Here is a 17,783-nt window from a genome sequence, read left to right on the forward strand (position 1 = left end):
GATGAGAGACTGAACCTCTGAACTGTAAGCCAGCCCCAGTGAAATGTTTTCCATTATCAGAGTCGCTCTGGTCATGGCGTCTCTCCACAGCAATAGAACACAATTAATACACTAAGACAGCGACAGAAGAAACATGCCTGAATGGTAAATATAGATCAAGATAATCATTCAGAACATTGTGGCTTTTTTTTTTTTCTTATTCTTCAACATTTTTGTAGTATTCCTAAAAGCCTGCGTTTGAATCTATCAACACTATTCCCAGATGTCACACAGGGACATGTCTGCCCTGCCCCCTCTATTGCTTTGGGGTGAGACAACCCCCTGCTGACACCAGCCGGCCTTCCCACTTCGTAATAATTAGTCTCATTGTTTCTGTGAGAAATTACCCTGGCAAAAAGCATCCTAAGAGAGAAAGGATTTGGGAGGCTACTGTTTGAGGGTAGTCCATCGTAGGTGAGGAAGGCATAGTGGTTACAGTGTGGGGCTGATGGTCAGTTTGTATCCATTAAGTGGTGAGAGATAAAGGTTGTACCCAGCTAGCTTCCTCCTTTTTAGGAGCCCAACCCAATGCTGCCCATATTTAGGAAGCATTCTGGCTGAATTAACCTAACCAAGACAATCCCTCACTAGTGTGTCCCGTGACTTCTTTCCTAGGTGAATCTTGGTCTAGCCAAGCTATAGGGATGTAAGCCATCACACCCTCCAACTGTGTCTATACGGATGTAAGCCATCACACCCCTCCAACTGTCTCTTTTGCTATATGAGACTCCCAGCTTTGCCCTGAAATGTAACCTAACCAACAGCAAGTCAGCTTATTAGTACAGCAGAGATCTTGCCGTGTGTTAGCTCAGACTGGGCTTATGTTCTTATGGTTTTACGACCACATAAGAAGACTGTGTTAGGATAATTGATCTCTTGACCCCAGGGGAAGGAGCACTACCACACTGATCAAAGGCACGCCAAGGCGAGCCGAGACAAGCCATCCAAGTCTCTGCCAGCCTTGAGATGAGAGCAAATGTAGCTGGAAGCAGCCATTGCTAAGGTTATCCCATGTCAGTCAGTCTCCTCAGTAGTGGAAACGCACAAACTCTAGTAATGAACTGATTTTTACTTCAGGTACTGAAACTTAGTTGATACAGTGCTTACCTAGTATACACAAAGCGCCAGTACCACATAAACACTGGCGATCCCAGTGCTCAAACTCAGGAAGCAGAGGCAGGAGGGTATAGAGTTCAAGATCATCCTTGACTGTAGACTAACTTGGAGACCACCGTGAAATAAACCGCCCCCCCCACACACACACACAGAAAGTAAAAGTATGGGGTTTGAGATGGCCTCTTAGACAGCATAGCTAGCTAATACAACATGGCTGTGATTATGACATCAGAATCCACTGCAATAGGATAACTGCATTGATTTCTCAGAGTAACTCCTCTAAGTCATCAACTGGAGATTGTGTCAATACACATTTGGATGGGCCGGTGAGAAGGTTGAGCAGATCAAAGCTCTTGCCTGCCCAGCCCGATGACCTGAGTTCAATTCCTGGAACTACATAAAGCTGGAAGGAAAGCCGAGACCTAAAAGTTGCCCTCTGACTTGCACATGCCACAATTAACAAAAATAAATAAATGCCTGCAGACTGGTCGACCACAGCCTCCATATGCATTGTAAAAGATCTGCTCTCAGATTAAGGAATACAGTCAATATGAAGAGTGATGGGAACAGCGTTTCAGCGTGGTTGAAATTGGAGAAGAGAGCTTGCGTTCCCAACTCTTGGCTGTTGACCTAAATTCCCCCCAATGGAATTAAATATCAAATTAGAGAAATGAAAATTGCAAATGCAACCTATAAGGTTAGCAGGAAAGGAGTGGGCTCTACAGTTTGCCTGGGGGCCTTAGTTTTGCAGTTAAAATTTATTGGCAAAAAGGCCACTGAGGCTTAGAATTGGATGCATCCTCAGTTATTTGTATAACTGGTGGGAGAGAGAGAGAGAGAGAGAGAGAGAGAGAGAGAGAGAACTAAGTACATGAAATATTAGTCTATTCTGCAATTCAGACTTTGAACAACAACCAAAAAAGGGTGTTTTTCTGAATTATATCCACAATGCCTTTTAAGTTTCGTTTCAAATGAAAGACATCCTCCCCTAGTTTTAATAGTGCATATTCTGGATGAAAAGCCCCCCCCCCCCAAGCCCCCATAGCATCAGACAGACTTTGTTTGCATAGCTTCCCCTAAAGGTCAAATTCCAGGGCTGCATCTCCTGAGCATCAGTCTTGGCTATCAGCAAAGATGAAAAGATGTCACTGTCTCATGGTAGGGAACAAGTTCTTCCCTGACCTCAGAATGGAACAGCCATAACACCATGATGCTAAATGACTAAAACATCAGGTGGCCTTGGAGACCAAAGGACAGAGCTGCTTAAAGCCAATAAAATGACAGCATGGAGAATAAAGCCTCACTCATTTCCACGTGCACAGACAGGGGACCCTGCATGAGACATGTGTTTCATAGACAGATGCACAGGCATGTGTGTGAACACACACACACACACACACTACAGAACACAGAATAGGGGTAAACATATATTTTTAAGAGAAATCACTTGGTACAAATAGGATCTATGACAAAAAAAGCCTACATGTATCCATTTATCATTCAAATATTATATATAAATTGAAGAAAGTATCTAAATGTCTCCCCTAATCCTTCATCTTACTTGTTTGCTCTTTGAATGTGTTGAACGAAATTAACAAATCTATTATTATTATTATTATTATTATTATTATTATTATCACATAAAACTCTCCGGTGCTTAGAGAGCTGGCTGACTCAGTGGCTAAGAGCACTGGCTACTCTCCCAGAGGACGTCAGTTCAATGCCCAGCACTCTATGACAGTCCATAACCAGTTCCAGGAGGACCCAATGTCCTGTTCTGGCCTCCACATGCTCCAGGCACACAAGTGGTTCACAGAGGCACATGCAGGCAAAACATCCAGACGAATAGAGGGAAAATCAATCTCCTTTAGAAATTCCAAGGCTGAAGTCTGGAAGGAAGGTGGCTACAGGGCAAGGATACTGTGAAACACGTTAGAATAATGAAAAAGCTATGGCCCACTGTATGGAAGCCAGCAGCCTGTCTGCCTATGGTGCCCTACAATGAATTCCCATATAGAATGGTGTGGAGAGGTTTCTATGACAGGAAAATCAGGAGTACTGTAAGTATTAGCTATGGGCTGGAGCATTGTTCTATGTCCTTTGAAACATTACCTTAGTCCTAAGAGTAACCACAGAGGTTAATATAACCATTACTCTTAAACTGCAAGATTAAGTAATTCACCCAAAAGTGTACATACAGCTGGTGAGTGTCAGACCTGGAACTCACACAGAAATTTGTCCCATGGCCTGGGCTCACTCTCTCAGGCACACACTGCTTTCCAAGGGAGAGGCAATGGTTCAATCCAGCCTAGAAGGATTGTATTTTAACACATGGTCTTTTTGAGTCCTTAAGTAGGCAGAGGAAAAAAATAAAATAAAACACTGATGACTCCTGTACTACAGACCACCAATCCATGTACATGAAGAAACATCATTTAAGACCAACTCGTCGTAATAGCTAAACCATGCTGTGCTTAGTCTGTGGCTTCTGAGACCAACACAATCAGCTATCTCTGTCATTCTGTGTTCCTTCGGTGCCTGTGCACACACAAACTCTCCCCTCAGCGCCTGTCATTCCTATCACAGCCACTTGGTAAATTATGTATTTAATTACAGGGCAATCCACAGAAGAACAACAGCAATAATAGCTCATACTTGCTTGCAAAGTGACAGGCACTGTCCTAAGTGCTCAATAAATATTAACTCAGAGAAATCCTCCAGCAATGCTGTGGGGGTAAACATCATATTCTCACTTTAAAGATCTGGATGGTGAGAAAAAGGAGTGAGGTAGCGCGCCCAGGCGCACGTCATTCATAATCTGGGCAGAGCCCAGACTCAGATCTACACAACAGGACTCTAGAGGTCCGTGCTGCACTTCACCGGTAGTCTGCTTGTAGACTCACGGTTTTTCTGGGAGGATGTCATGTTTAGAGCACGAACCACATAAATATCCACAGGACAAAGGGCGGATTTGAGAGAGGCTAATTTAGTATACAGATGAACACAAAACTGACGTGTATTTAACTTTCCTCATCAATGGCAGAGCTGCCATTCATGAATCGTCACAGCAGTTTACTCGATAGATGGTTGTCAGTTTTGCCCTGGCTACACTGTACTATCTAGACTGCAGTGGTTAAGCAAAGGGTCACGGTTTTGCTGTTTTAGAGGAAGCGCTGTTGTAGTGGGATAGTCCTTCTGTGGCACTGACCACGCCCATTGGGGGGTGGAACCATGGGTGGGGTCTTTCTGGCGTGACTCAGACAGGAGAGGATCTGGTTGAATTTCCTGGTGTTCATCTGTCTAGATTGTAAGTTATTTCTCCCTGAATAAACATCTATTCGGCCTATTTGTTTATCCTGATCCTTATTTAACCGCGTTACACTGTTACCTTTCCCACCCGTTTTCCCTAGTTTGTCCTAACCCAATCACAAGCAGGCCCCTTCTTCATCCCACCCATGGCCGAGGACCCCGCACGGGAGCAGATGCTGACTACGTCATCCCTTCCTGCCCCCCTGGGATGACTCACTCGGATGCTCTCGACACCAGCTCAGAGAAAATGTGATTAGCTGTTTGTCTCATCTCTGAGCCTTTTTCTTTTTTCTGGGTCCCACTTCCTGGGAACACGTCAACACCAAGATCCCTCCAAGGCTACAGAGCAGAAACCTAAGTCACACATGGCTCACCCTTGCCCTTTCTTCACACACACAACCCCGTGTGAATCCTGCTGCCTGTTTCCCTAATCCAAAACCAGAACCAAACCAAATCAAACCAAAGCAAAAAAGCCACTTTATTTGCCGTCCATGTCACACACCTGTGCATCTCTCTGCATGCAACTCTCTGTGCACCTCTTGCCTGCTCTCACAACCTCAGCAACGAGCCGAGCCGCTATCCTCTCCTTGGATTCTTCAACAAACACTTCCCTGTTTGCTCCGAGCCCTGGTTCCCACTCATCCATCCCACAGTGCTCGATTCCTGGGTCCTTCTCCCTCCAGCAGCTTGTCTTGTGACATACTCCCAGTGTGTCCTCAGAGCAACACCAGTTACTCACCCCAGCTCACCGAGGACTTGCCTTTTATTTGTAACTGTGAAAACAGTTCTGTAGTGAGATAGTCCTTCTGTGGCACTGGGGAGCCAGGAAAGGCTCTTCTGGCGTGACTCGGACAGGAGAGGATCGGGTTGAATTTCCTGGTGTTCATCTGTCTAGGTTGTAAGTTATTTCTCCCTGAATAAACATCTATTCGGCCTATTTGTTTATCCTGATCCTTATTTACTGCAATACAGTTCCGCAAATTTAAGGTGCCAATACTTGGCCCTGTCTTCAGCTTTTGCAAACCCTAAGAAGCCCCAGTGGATTCATCAGCAGGGCAACGGGTCACAAGGGATTGCCCCTGGTCTGTACTCTATAGACCTAAAACAGCAATAGTCGGTCTTTTGCATAAAGATTTACTTTTATTGTTCATTTTTAAATCGTGTGTATATGTCTGTGTCGGGAGGATTGGTATGTGCACATATATGGAGTGCCCATGAGGACACTGTAGCTGGAATTCACAAGTGGTTTTGAGTCACCTAATACAAGTGCTAGGAACCGAAGTCTCCACGTGCAGTACACTCCCTTAACCACTGAGCCATCTCTTCAGCCCCCAGGAGCTAGCCTCTTAATCCAGCGCAAATAAAGTTTCCTTGGCACAAACATGTTATATATCCCTTTTGATTGGCCTGCTGACATTTTATAGACTTTTAAACTCGATTCTTACACAACCTTGGACAACAGGGGCCACATTAAGTTCTCTCTGAATGCCGCAGTCGTCTGGCACTACTGAGTTTCTCCTTCAAGGCGGAAAAAAAAAAAGACTGAAATAAAAGAACAAAGCAACTGTGTACCTTATGCCATTGTTTTCAGAGTCTTCGGCTGTAAGTCACACAACTGAATGTGGCGATCAGGACAAATTAGGTAACAGTAAAAGGCTTCTGAATACACAACAGACAGAAATTGATTTAAAAAAAAAAAAAAGAATCAAACTTAGCTGGGCAGTGGTGGTGCAAGCCATTAGTCCCAGCACTTGGGAGGCAGAGGCAGGTGGATCTCTGTGAGTTCCAGACCAGCCTGGTCTACAAAGTGACCAAGGCTACACAGAGAAACCCTGTCTCAAAAAACCAAAAGAAGGAAAATCAAACTTATACCGTGCTGGTTTGGATGAAAATCGTCCCCGTGGGCCCATAGGAACTGGCATTCCTAAAGGGGTGGCCTTTAGAGGAAGTGTGTCAGACAGAATTGGCTTAGAGGTTTTAGTAGCTCAAGCCAGGCCTACTTTTTCTTCCTGTGGCCTTCAGATCTGGATGAAGAACTGTCAGCTGCTGCCGCTCTAGCAGACACTGTGTGCCTCTGTGTCTCCCTGCACGCCACCATGCTTCACACCGTGATGACTGTGGACTAAACCTCTGAACTGTAAGCCAGCTGCAATGAAATGTTTTCCTGTATGAGAGTTGCTGTGCTCATGGTGTCTCTTCACAGCAGTAGAAACCCTAACTAAGACAGCTACTATATCAGAGACACTTCTGCAGAGTTCCCCTATCAATCAATCAGAGACACATCTGCAGAGTTCTCCTATCAATCAATCAGGGGGTACTTCTGCAGAGTTCTCCTATCAATCAATCAGGGGTACTTCTGCAGAGTTCTCCTATCAATCAATCAGGGGTACTTCTGCAGAGTTCTCCTATCAATCAATCAGATGTACTTCTGCAGAGTTCACCCAGTACCGCCCCCCAGCGACTTCCCTGCAGCTTTGGTTCTGAACACACGGTGTGTGTGCCTTGCACGGTGCAGGCTATTATTACGCCATGGATCACCAGCCACTGAAACCAAAACTCCTCAGCTCAGATTCAGGACAACTGTGTGTCATGGGCGGCAGTGTTTCCGGTGCCCATGCAAAGTTGCTTCCTCTTACAGAGACAGAATGGTTTAATTATTTAAAAAAAAAAAAAAAAAAAAAAAAACAAAGGCTTTTAGTATTTCTGGATGTCTCTCTTCAACCTGTGAGTATCAAATTAGCATTTCTTGGGGTTCTATTGTGTTAGTTTGCTTGATTTTAAAATTTGCTTTTGGAGTTTCTTCTGAAACTTGAGTTTCTCTTTTCTTTCTTTCTTTCTTTTTTTTTTTTTTTTAAATGAAGATGGTTCAGTGGTAAAGAGCACTGGCTGTTCTTCCAGAGGTCCTGAAGTTCAATTCCCAGCAATCACACGGAGGCTCACAACCATCTACCATGGGATCTGGTGTCCTCTGCTGGCCTGCAGGCATACATACAAATAGAGCACTCATACATAAAATAAATCTCTGAACAAAAATGGTTAGGTGAATTTGACTTGGGATTAGGACAGAATTTCCAATAATTTCTGAAAAGGTTTAAGCATGCTTTTGCCACGCTATAGTAAATATTCACGCAAAACAGCATTCCCAGTAGCACTGATGATTTTAAAATGAAAACAGCTTAAAACACTGAAGACACACCACACCTTGCAGCATTTGGACAAGATATATAAAATATACAAAAATAAGCAAGTATGGTCAATTCTACTCAATGGAATATTTATTTGCTTCAGTCTTTAATAAATGGTAAAATGACACTGCAGAACTGTTTTAAAATCCATTCATTCTTTATTATGGTAAACGTCTGCTTTATATGCCTGTCTTTTACACCTGTGCCCCAAGGGTCACACAAAAATCTCTTGAGCAGAAAGGTGCTATTGAGTGGGGAAAGACTAAGAAGCCCAGCTGTAGCGTGGATCGACCGTGTCTCCCGTGTGCACCTGCTTTTGCGCCCAGCATAAACAGTGCAGCCTAGCGGGTGGTTTGCGGTCAGTGGGTCCATGTTCTTCACGAGGAGTTAGGGACCCCAGTCTCATCTTTCACGTTTGCCTTCTGGTCCCAGGGTGAGCGATTTTGCGCCACCACACACATCCACCGTGATGTGTTGCTTCTCCACAAACCCCTGGACCACAGACCTCAGCGACTGGAGACACCTCCAAAGCCATCAAACGTGTCCGCTTTCCTTAGACGGCGACTACACCGGTATCCGCCATAGTAACAGGAAACTGAGTAATAAGCCCAATGGCCCAATCTGATTACATTGGAGCAGGACCCCAAATAGGCACTGGCGACCTTTGGGGTGACATACAAGGTTTGTTCACCCCAATATCATAGGCATAGCCAGGAATATTCCACTGGGGAATTTCTCTAAGCCGCCTCATTATTTTTTTTTCCTTTTATCACTTTACTGTTTTTGTTGGACAAGAATCACTCTCAGCAGCTAGTCACCAGCCTGTACCCTGAGGACAGGGGGCTGAATGGGGTGGACACGGCCTCCAGTGTGCATGAAGATCAGCCACGTTCCCGGGCTTGGCTTCCGTGGCCTGAGCCCCATGAAGCTAGCCCTGTGGCTGCAGGGTTTCAGTAAGCTCTGAGATGGATGGGAGCTATGCTGCAGCAGACCAGGGGTTCTCAACTTTCCATTTTCAGTCACAGGATCTTGGAGAAGCTAAAGGAGGCTATGGAAGCCCACAGTATGACTTGGAGGGTGAGGGCACTTGCAGGTAAGCCCAGCATACTTCAGGACCCATACAGTGGAAAGAAAGAACCTCAGCATTTGTGAAATACGTGCATTCCCTTATATGGACGGACACACACCCACACATAGACACACAGACACACACACAGACACTCTATATACACGCATACCCCATACACACATACCATACACATACACACTGTATACACATAGGTACACACACCATACACCCAAACACACACACATACACACTTCATATATACACATATCCCATACAAACACACTATATACACACAGGCACACATACCATACACACAGACACACACACACACACACACACACATACACAGAGACATACACACAGACTCCATCACACACACACACACACACACATACACACTCCATATACACACATATCCCATACACACATACCATACAAACACACTATATGCACACTGGCACACACATCATACACACATACACCATATGGATACATACCACACACATACACACTCTAAAAATAAACTAAGGAAAGTTATAAAGCCTTGTACCACCAGGAAAGTTAACAAACTTAGACAGCCCCAAATTTTGTGTAGAGTTTTAGGGGTCCAGAGCTCATCAGATAGGGTACAGACATCCATTTGCTCTGTATGATTGCCCGGGGACTCGGGGCAGGGGTGGAGGGATAAGGGGAAGTAAGGAGGGATGGGAAGGGGAGGCAGAGGGTTGTGGCAGGAGGAAGAGGGCAGGGATGAATAAAAGGGGGATCTTTATAAACTAAGCCTCTGCTTAGCTGAATGCCCTAGCGCTGCCTTCAAGCTCAGAAGCAATTGCAGAAGAGCAGTGTTTGTCTAAGGAAAACTGGACAAGGAGAACTGAATTACAGGATTTCCCAAGAATGCATCCCATTATCCAACACTAGAGGTTAGGGCTCCTAGTATTTTTGTTTTTGTTTTGGGTTTTTTTTTTTTTAGTTATAAAGCTGTTGGCCAATGGCTACGATTTCTTATTGGCTAGCTCTGTCTTAAATATTAACTCATTTCTATCCATCTAAGTGTTTCCACGTGGTCTTATCGTACCAGAAAGAGGTCCAGACCTCTTCTCTCACGTCCTACATCTTGACTCCTCTCTACTACATCTCCCAGAATCCTCCTTGTCTCCTAGCCCGCCTATCTTGCCTTCCTACAGGCCAACAGTGCTTTATTCATATGAGGGCTCCTAGTATTAATTTAGCTATTGGTTACTAAGAGGTAAGGAATATTGCATTTGTTGGCAACACTTGCTCTTAAACACTATGTGTGCATATGTTTCCTAAAGAGAAATCGTACCTTATCAGTGTGGTCATCTGCTCTGAATGCTGGGACTGGAGGGGCTGACTCCTCCTTTCAAGGGAGAGAATAAAGTAATATTGTCACCACACACTGGCCATTCTCAAACCTCAGCAACACAACTGAAGCTAAGACCCAGGGGAGGCTGTGCTGGGTAAGACCATCCTTATCTCCATTCACCCAACCTTTGATGTCAAACATCTCAAACAATTTGTACCCCGTACTATCATCTCCTACTTTTAACATGAGAGAAAACACCAGAGCTTCACAAAGAGGAACTGTGGACGGCACGCCCTCTGCAAAACCCATCCGTGCCCCCTCTGCCTCTTTTTAGCCAAGAGCGTAGCCTGTCACAGCACAGAAGCTAAGGTAGCACCGGGTGCCAGATGGGGATGCAACAGTGAGTTCTTTGGTCTTACCATAGGAAAGGCCTCCTTAACACGATCTGCTGACTGCCTCTCCCCACACTGGGTGTTAGCTTAGGTGCCCATATGATGCCTTTATGTTGCGTACAATTCCTTAATGTTGCATGTAAACAATGAGAAGAAATGTGAAACACACACCGTCTTATATTTGTATTGCTTCTTTGCTGGGCTTTCAAAGTCTGTAAGGCTGAATGGGTCTCCTAGCTTTAACTGTTCCCCCCCCCCCCACCCCCACCCCCCCCCCCCCCCCCCCCCCACCGGCAGCCAATTCTATCTGCTTCTTTTGCTTTCTGGGAGTCTTCCTAAGGGATGTCTTCTCCATCACTCCTTCCCAAACTACCAGCTCCCACAATGAAACCCCAAGTCCCCAATATGGCTGAAACGCCCACAATGAATTCAGAGTCCTTTTATTAACAAGAATTAATGACTATATAGATGACTCACGTAAGCAGGTGCGCTAAGAAAGTCTATTCCCTGACAAGACAGTCTCCAAAGTGAGCCAAACAGTGAACTGGAGCAGGGAGTCCAAAACTAGAGGGGGGGAAAATCAGCAAGGAAATGGATACGCTGAAAATGAACTGAGCAGTTTTCCAAGTCAGCCAGTCAAATAAAAGCTACATCAAACAGTATCGGCACCAGGCAAACCTCCACAGGGGAAGGAACTTCAGGGATAGAACACAACGGAGAAACAGTATGTCCAGACGGAGACAAAGGGAGACACCTAATGAAGGGAACAGGAAGGAACCCCAGACCTCTGGAAACCTGCTCTGCGAGCAATCTTTTCGCTGGGGATCTTTTTTCAAAGGGCCACTGTGTCCTGGCCTTCTGCTCCTCTGCTCTCCATCTCAGGCCCTGGAGTCAGCTCCTGGGGGTGGGGGGTAGGGGTGTGGGGGTGAGGGGGCTGACTCCAGGCAGCCAGCCAGGGCCCAGCTGGGACCCTGCTTCTTTCAGCCACTCTTCCTGACTCCTCCGGGAGCATGCTCTCCCTCCTGGAAATTCCTACACTTTAATTTCCTCTTGGAACACTGCTCAAACTCTGCCTAATATGGTATTAAGTACATTATGCTTTCTTCAGAGGCAGATTTCCTCCTCACAGGCAGGAACATGTTTTAATGCTGTGTTTCGTAAGTATCTAAGCACAGTCTGGCACACAGTAGGTGTGCATCCTACACGTGGAGCTGAAGCTAAGTTAGTCTACTGAATTCAGCAGGCCAGCTCTAATTTGGGTGTTCTGAACAGCAAACTGCAAATGCGAGACACACACACTGCACGTGTGAGACACACACACTACAAGTGTGAGACACACAAACTACACGTGTGAGACACACACTACAAGTGTGAGACACACAAACTACATGTGTGAGACATGCACACTACAAGTGTGAGACACACAAACTACACGTGTGAGACACACAAACTACACGTGTGAGACACACAAACTACATGTGTGAGACACACACACTGCACGTGTGAGACACGCACACTACACGTGTGAAACACACAAACTACACGTGTGAGACACACACACTACAAGTGTGAGACGCACACACTACAAGTGTGAGACGCACAAACTACATGTGTGAGACACACACTACAAGTGTGAGACACACAAAACTACACGTATGAGACACGCACACTAAACATGTGAGACTCACAAACTGCAAGTGTGAGAGACACACACTAAACATGAGACACACACACTACACATGTGAGACACACACTACACGTGTGCGACACACACACTACACGTGTGAGATACACACACTACACATATGAGACACACACTACACGTGTGAGACACACATACTACACATGTGAGACACACAGTACACGTGTGAGACACACACTACACGTGTGAGACACACACCAGTTCCTCCCTCTTCCACACGTGTCTTTGTATCACCTGTGTATTGTCACTCAGATTTCAGTACTCCCTCCCTTCCTACAAGCTCCTGTGCATTCTATTTTTTTCCATATGTTGCTGATTGGCATCTATAAGGTGCAGTACTAAAAAACTGCTATGACATTGATTTGAAATCGAGCCATAAAGCATTAGCAACACGCCTACTTCTCTTTGGCACCACGTGTGATCCTGCAAATGAAAGCTGCCGTCAGCCAGGAGCTCACAATGGTGAATCCACCAGCCAGGAGCTCACAATGGTGAATCCACCAGCCAGGAGCTCACAATGGTGAAACCACCAGCCAGGAGCTCACAATGGTGAATCCATCAGCCAGGAGCTCACAATGGTGAAACCACCAGCCAGGAGCTCACAATGGTGAATCCACCAGCCAGGAGCTCACAATGGTGAAACCCTGCCTGTGTTGCGCATGCAGAGAGGCAGTGAGCAGAACAGAGCAATGGCCTCCATGAGTTTACCCCATGGGTCAGAAACAGATGCTCCATCACCGGTCTCTTCTTTTTTAACAACTGGCTGTACAATTCAATGATACAAATATTCATTGAGCCTCTTCAAAGTACCAAGCATAATGCCAACTGCAAGACACACAACAGAACTCACAATATAGAAGAGACCCAATTTACACAGGGAATTGAAAAATACAAGGATAACTAATAATCTAAACAAATAAATAGTATTATTATGCTTACAGTTAATTTCTGTCCCCTAAACAATTAAAATCTGGGGCATGTTCTCTGGGCCTGGCTGATGTATAAGAAACAAACTAGTAAAAATCAAATGACCCACTAATGAGCTAATTTCTTACTACATTTTATAGGCCGGTAAACTGAGAGGCCAGAAAGATGGCTTATTGGGTAATGGCAGTTTCAGCTAAGCCTGATGAACCAAATCCATGGTGGAAAGAGAGAACTAATTCCTGCAAAGATTCCTCAGACCTCCACAGGAGGTGCACACTCATGCCCCCCCATAAATAAATTAAGTCCTAAAATTCCTCTGCAGTCTAAGTACCTTGTCCTCTTGCAGAACTACAGCTGCAATAGAGCCAAGAACTTCCTTGCTATCAGTGAGACCCCGAGAGAAAATAAAATCTACCAAACTTAATCCTCAAGAGAAACTATGAAGAGCCGTCCTCACTCTTGTTTTGCACACGGGGAAGCTGGGCTGGGAAAGTTAAATGGCCCTCCCAGAGCCAGCCAGTGGCAATGTAGAATTTGGAACAGGTGTGAATAGCTTCCACTAGGGATGGCATATGTACAATGTTTTCATAATCAGTTTTGTACTGCACATTTCTAATCCTTCCCTCCTGGTAAATTCTTAGAGAGCAATGAGCATTTTTTTCTTTATATTTCTTCAGGGCCTTGAATATGAACACAAAAGCCCACTGGGCAAATGAATGAAGAGTGTATAGCATAGTAATATTAGGTAAAAGAACCCAGACACAAAGAATTCACTTCACAGTGCCAGTGTTGGCATCCAAGAGGACCTCCAGGGACTGCACCTCCTGAAGGGCACCACCTTCTTGTGCAAATCCCTATCTCAATGAGTCAGAGCTATCCTGTGTGGGCAGTGGAGCCTCTTACCTGGCTGTGTCAGGAAAGGAACAGGAGATCTCTCACTTGTAGGAGAGCATTCCCATTGGGAGACCCATTGCCAGTTTACCACCAATAGCTTATCGGCTATTCTAGAGAGCTGCTTTTAGGGTAGAGTGTCTAACCCTGGGAATGTCTTGGCCAACATCTGATTCCTATCTCATGGTGAATCATGAACCAAAACCACACAACTATCACTTTGGAGAACTTAAGTACAAACCTCATAAGACATTAATTTCGGGGGGGGGATATTTGTTACACAGTATAAATAGCTAATGCAAAAGAGACTGAAGATTATCTCCACAAATGAAGAAGGGCTAGAGATAGAGGTTTCAAAGGAATTATAAGACACATATAGACAAAGCAATGGTAAGAATACAAGGAACCTTGCATAAAGGCAAGAACATCCCCACAAAGAATCTCAGAGTTAGGAGAAATCTTAACAGTCATTTTGTCCAGCCACTCACCAAAGGTCCGTTTTAAAAAATAATGAAATTAATGCAGGGCTTACATGAATTTAACCTGAAACCCAGACAACTGACCTCCTTGAGCTGTCCTGCACTCAGTGAGGAATGAGGATAACATCCCCATCATTTGTGCTTACTTCCCACGGTTTCAGTTACCCATGGTCAATCAGTCTGACGATATTACACGGAAAACTAGAGAAATAAGTCGATTCATGTGTTTCACATAACTTCTGCTGTACTATGTTGCTATGGCAACACACCATCTGTGATGAGGCTAAGGGTAGAAAACGGTACTAGTCACAACAGAGAGCATATTCTACATCTCATTTGAGGGCATTTCTGAAACGAACCGAACAAATCACAGGAGCAGGCAGGCACTACGAGCAGAATATGATTTGCTGAGATGCTACTCAGCAGAGATGCTATTCAGCAGAGGTTGCTCATTTTACCTGCAGAATGCCATTATGTCCTCAAATTAGCCCAGTTCCCTTTTCCTTTCTCTCTGGGAGGTGTTACACCTCATCCTGCCGGTGTAAGGCAGAATGAACATGTGTATGTACACATGTGTTGTGTACATGTGTGTGTGGATGCATGCACATGAGGAGAACTGGAAAGGTAGAAAACGCAGCAAACAAAGGCCTGTAGAATAACGATCAAGACACCTTAGCATCTCCGCGTTAGAAAAGCCAGTCCTTCAACAATGCCAAGAAGCAGTGCTGGTGACAGGAACAGGCACTAAAGGGTTACCAACAAGAGAATCCAAAACATTCGCCAAGATCCCACACATGTAGGCTCTTGCTGGAAAATGGCTAAGAGGGTGCCCCCAGAGGTTTCTCTAGATAGGAATTACCATAGCAATTCTTTGTCAAGAAAATGACACAATCCCTTAAAACAGCAGGCTTCCCGCTGTGAAGCCAGCATGATTGCACATGGCTGCTCTGCTGCCCAGGGCCCCGGTCAAAGAGAACAAGATGATTCCAGTGACAGCAAGTTCCCTGAGCTGCAGCCTAGCGCAGAAAAGTACATGCTGTCCCTCTTGGCATTTACAGCCTCAGCACCAGGCAGAGGGTGAGCGGCTGACGTGGATGCTAACGATGACAGCCCACACCTGTCTCCACAATGAGGTGCAGTCAAAGGGTTTAAGGCCCCCAGGGTTCTGTTGCTCTGTTTTTACCGTCATTGAAGCCATCGTTGGTAGCCACATGGGTGAATGGTGACTGAGCCCGGGGCTCCTCGCTTCAGGGAGTAGCTGTGTTCAGCCTGGATGAGAGGCGCTGGTGAGGTTGGAGATGGCTCTACCTCCATGGACACGCTCTTCTCTGAGAGGAAAGGGTCATTCAGGAGCTGACCCAGGACGTTCTGGGAAAACTCATCCAGCAGTTCCGAGAAGTGCTGCAAGAAAGCAGAGGAGGAAGAATTCAGGGTTGCTCGCTCTTGATCTGACACTCAACACACACACCTCAAGGAGAAGAGATGGACGGACCGGCGTGCAGCCACTTGCAAATTCCATTCGTCTATATCTGTCCGTCAAAGCATGGCGGTGGGCAGGGGCTGCAGAGGAGGCTCAGCTGGTGAAGTGCTCTCTGCACAAGCATGAGGACCTGCGTTTGGTCCCCAGGGCACACATGAAAATACAAGCACAGTGGCACATGTCTGCAATGCCAGTGCCAGGGAATCAGGTGGGCTCCTAGGGCTTGCTGGCCAGTCAGACCTAATTAAGGAGCCCCAGGTCCCTGCAAGAAACATTGCTCCAAAGACACGTGGATAGTCCCTGAGGGCACTAGGGTTGACCTCTAGCCTGTGAGTGCATGCACACACACACACACACACACACACACACACACACACTCGATACTTAGCGGCTTAAACTAATCATAACTTATTATCCCTTGTCACTTTGTGGGTTTTCTGAGTGAGGTACTGAGTTCATTGAGGTCCCATGATTTAGCCACACTGCACGCTTGGCTAGGGTCTAGGCTCAGGCAGCTAGATGCCTGGGTCCTCACTCAAGGCAGCTGGGTGGGGTTCCCTGACAGAATGGTAGAAATCTTCCAGGAAGAACAAAATGATAGATGAATGACCTCAGAATCATACACCATTGTCTCACAAAGTCCCTGTCTCCATGGACACTCCAATCAAGGCTCATGGGGTGGCACAATACAACTCTACTTCCTGGGAGAGAAAAAAAAAGTATATATATATATATATATATATATATATATATATATATATATCAAAATCCACTTGCAGATGAGTGTGATTCCCTGAGAGCCACTGTCGGAATGCTCAGCCACAGTCTGCACTAGCAACATCTTTAAATAGGGTACCCTCTATTTCTACAGAGTGAGGAGTTGGCTACAGCAAGGAGCCCGACTCAAAAGCAACAGAGGCAGCGCTATAGTCCTGGTCTAGAATATTCCCCCCAAAGTCTATGTCTTAGCTTTGGTCCTCACCCATGTTGCCACTGAGAGGTAAAAGAACCATTCTGGGGTGGAGCCTATCGGGGGTCTTCGGGTCACACAGGACCCTGCGTTCTTTTCTCTTTTTCACTTTTCAGCCACGGGATGAACAGCCCTGTTCTGCCATATACCCGCACATCAAGGTGTGCTGGCTTGCCCGGAACAGCAGCGTCAGCATGAACCGATTATGCAACGTGAGCAGTTACACGCAGGACCCTCCACAACATAAGCCAAGGGGAAGGTTAATCATATCAGGCGTGCGCTACAGTCACTTTCCACCCTCCATCTCTAACTCAGCTGACTTCTCAGTCCCTGCCAAGCCATGGGCACTCTACTCTATAGGAGTAGTCTGTATGTAGTACCTGGGGCCGCTATCTTCCCCTCTCACCCTCCCACATTGAAGGGGATGAAGCCCCATTAACCCTCCCCACCAGAGGGCTGCACCGGTCCAGTGAGCATCTGCGGAGTTATGCTCAGCACTGCACGGCTGGCATGCTGGACTAGATAATTCTTTCGGTTCTGGTGTAGAGGTGGCGGCAGGAGTGCGTGTGTGTGTGTGTGTGTGTGTGTGTGTGTGTGTGTGTGTGTGTGGTGGGGGTTGGTCTGTATATACCCCCTCGATGTCGGGAACACCCCCTCTTTGGTGTGAAACCAAAGTGTCTCCGTGCTGAAGCCACCCTCAGCACCTGTAATTCCACGCTGGCTTCTACTGTGAACAGGAAGCTGGCCCCACTTCCACTCACGGCTCTGCTGCCTGACCCGCCTGTGTCCTGGAACACTGGCATTGTCCCTAGCGGTGTAGATGCGGCGTCCAAGATGAGAAGAAGAGCCACAGACGTTGCAGCTAAAGTCAAACTTTAGGAAGACCCAGCACATGAA

General features: G+C 46.0%; 1 protein-coding gene across 1 annotated transcript in view; it reads right to left on the bottom strand.

Annotated features, from left to right (window-relative positions):
* LOC127217490 (cyclic AMP-responsive element-binding protein 3-like protein 2) overlaps window positions 1-15,625 on the bottom strand; it is a 32,787-nt gene extending 17,162 nt beyond the window's left edge. Inside the window, exon 1 of the mRNA XM_051178488.1 lies at window positions 15,527-15,625. Coding sequence (XP_051034445.1) covers window positions 15,527-15,625 — 99 coding nt within the window. The remainder of the gene's footprint in view (window positions 1-15,526) is intronic.
* Between the last annotated feature and the right edge of the window lie 2,158 nt (window positions 15,626-17,783).

Source organism: Phodopus roborovskii, unplaced genomic scaffold (genome assembly GCF_943737965.1).
Source record: "Phodopus roborovskii unplaced genomic scaffold, PHOROB, whole genome shotgun sequence".
Taxonomy (NCBI): Eukaryota; Metazoa; Chordata; class Mammalia; order Rodentia; family Cricetidae; genus Phodopus; species Phodopus roborovskii.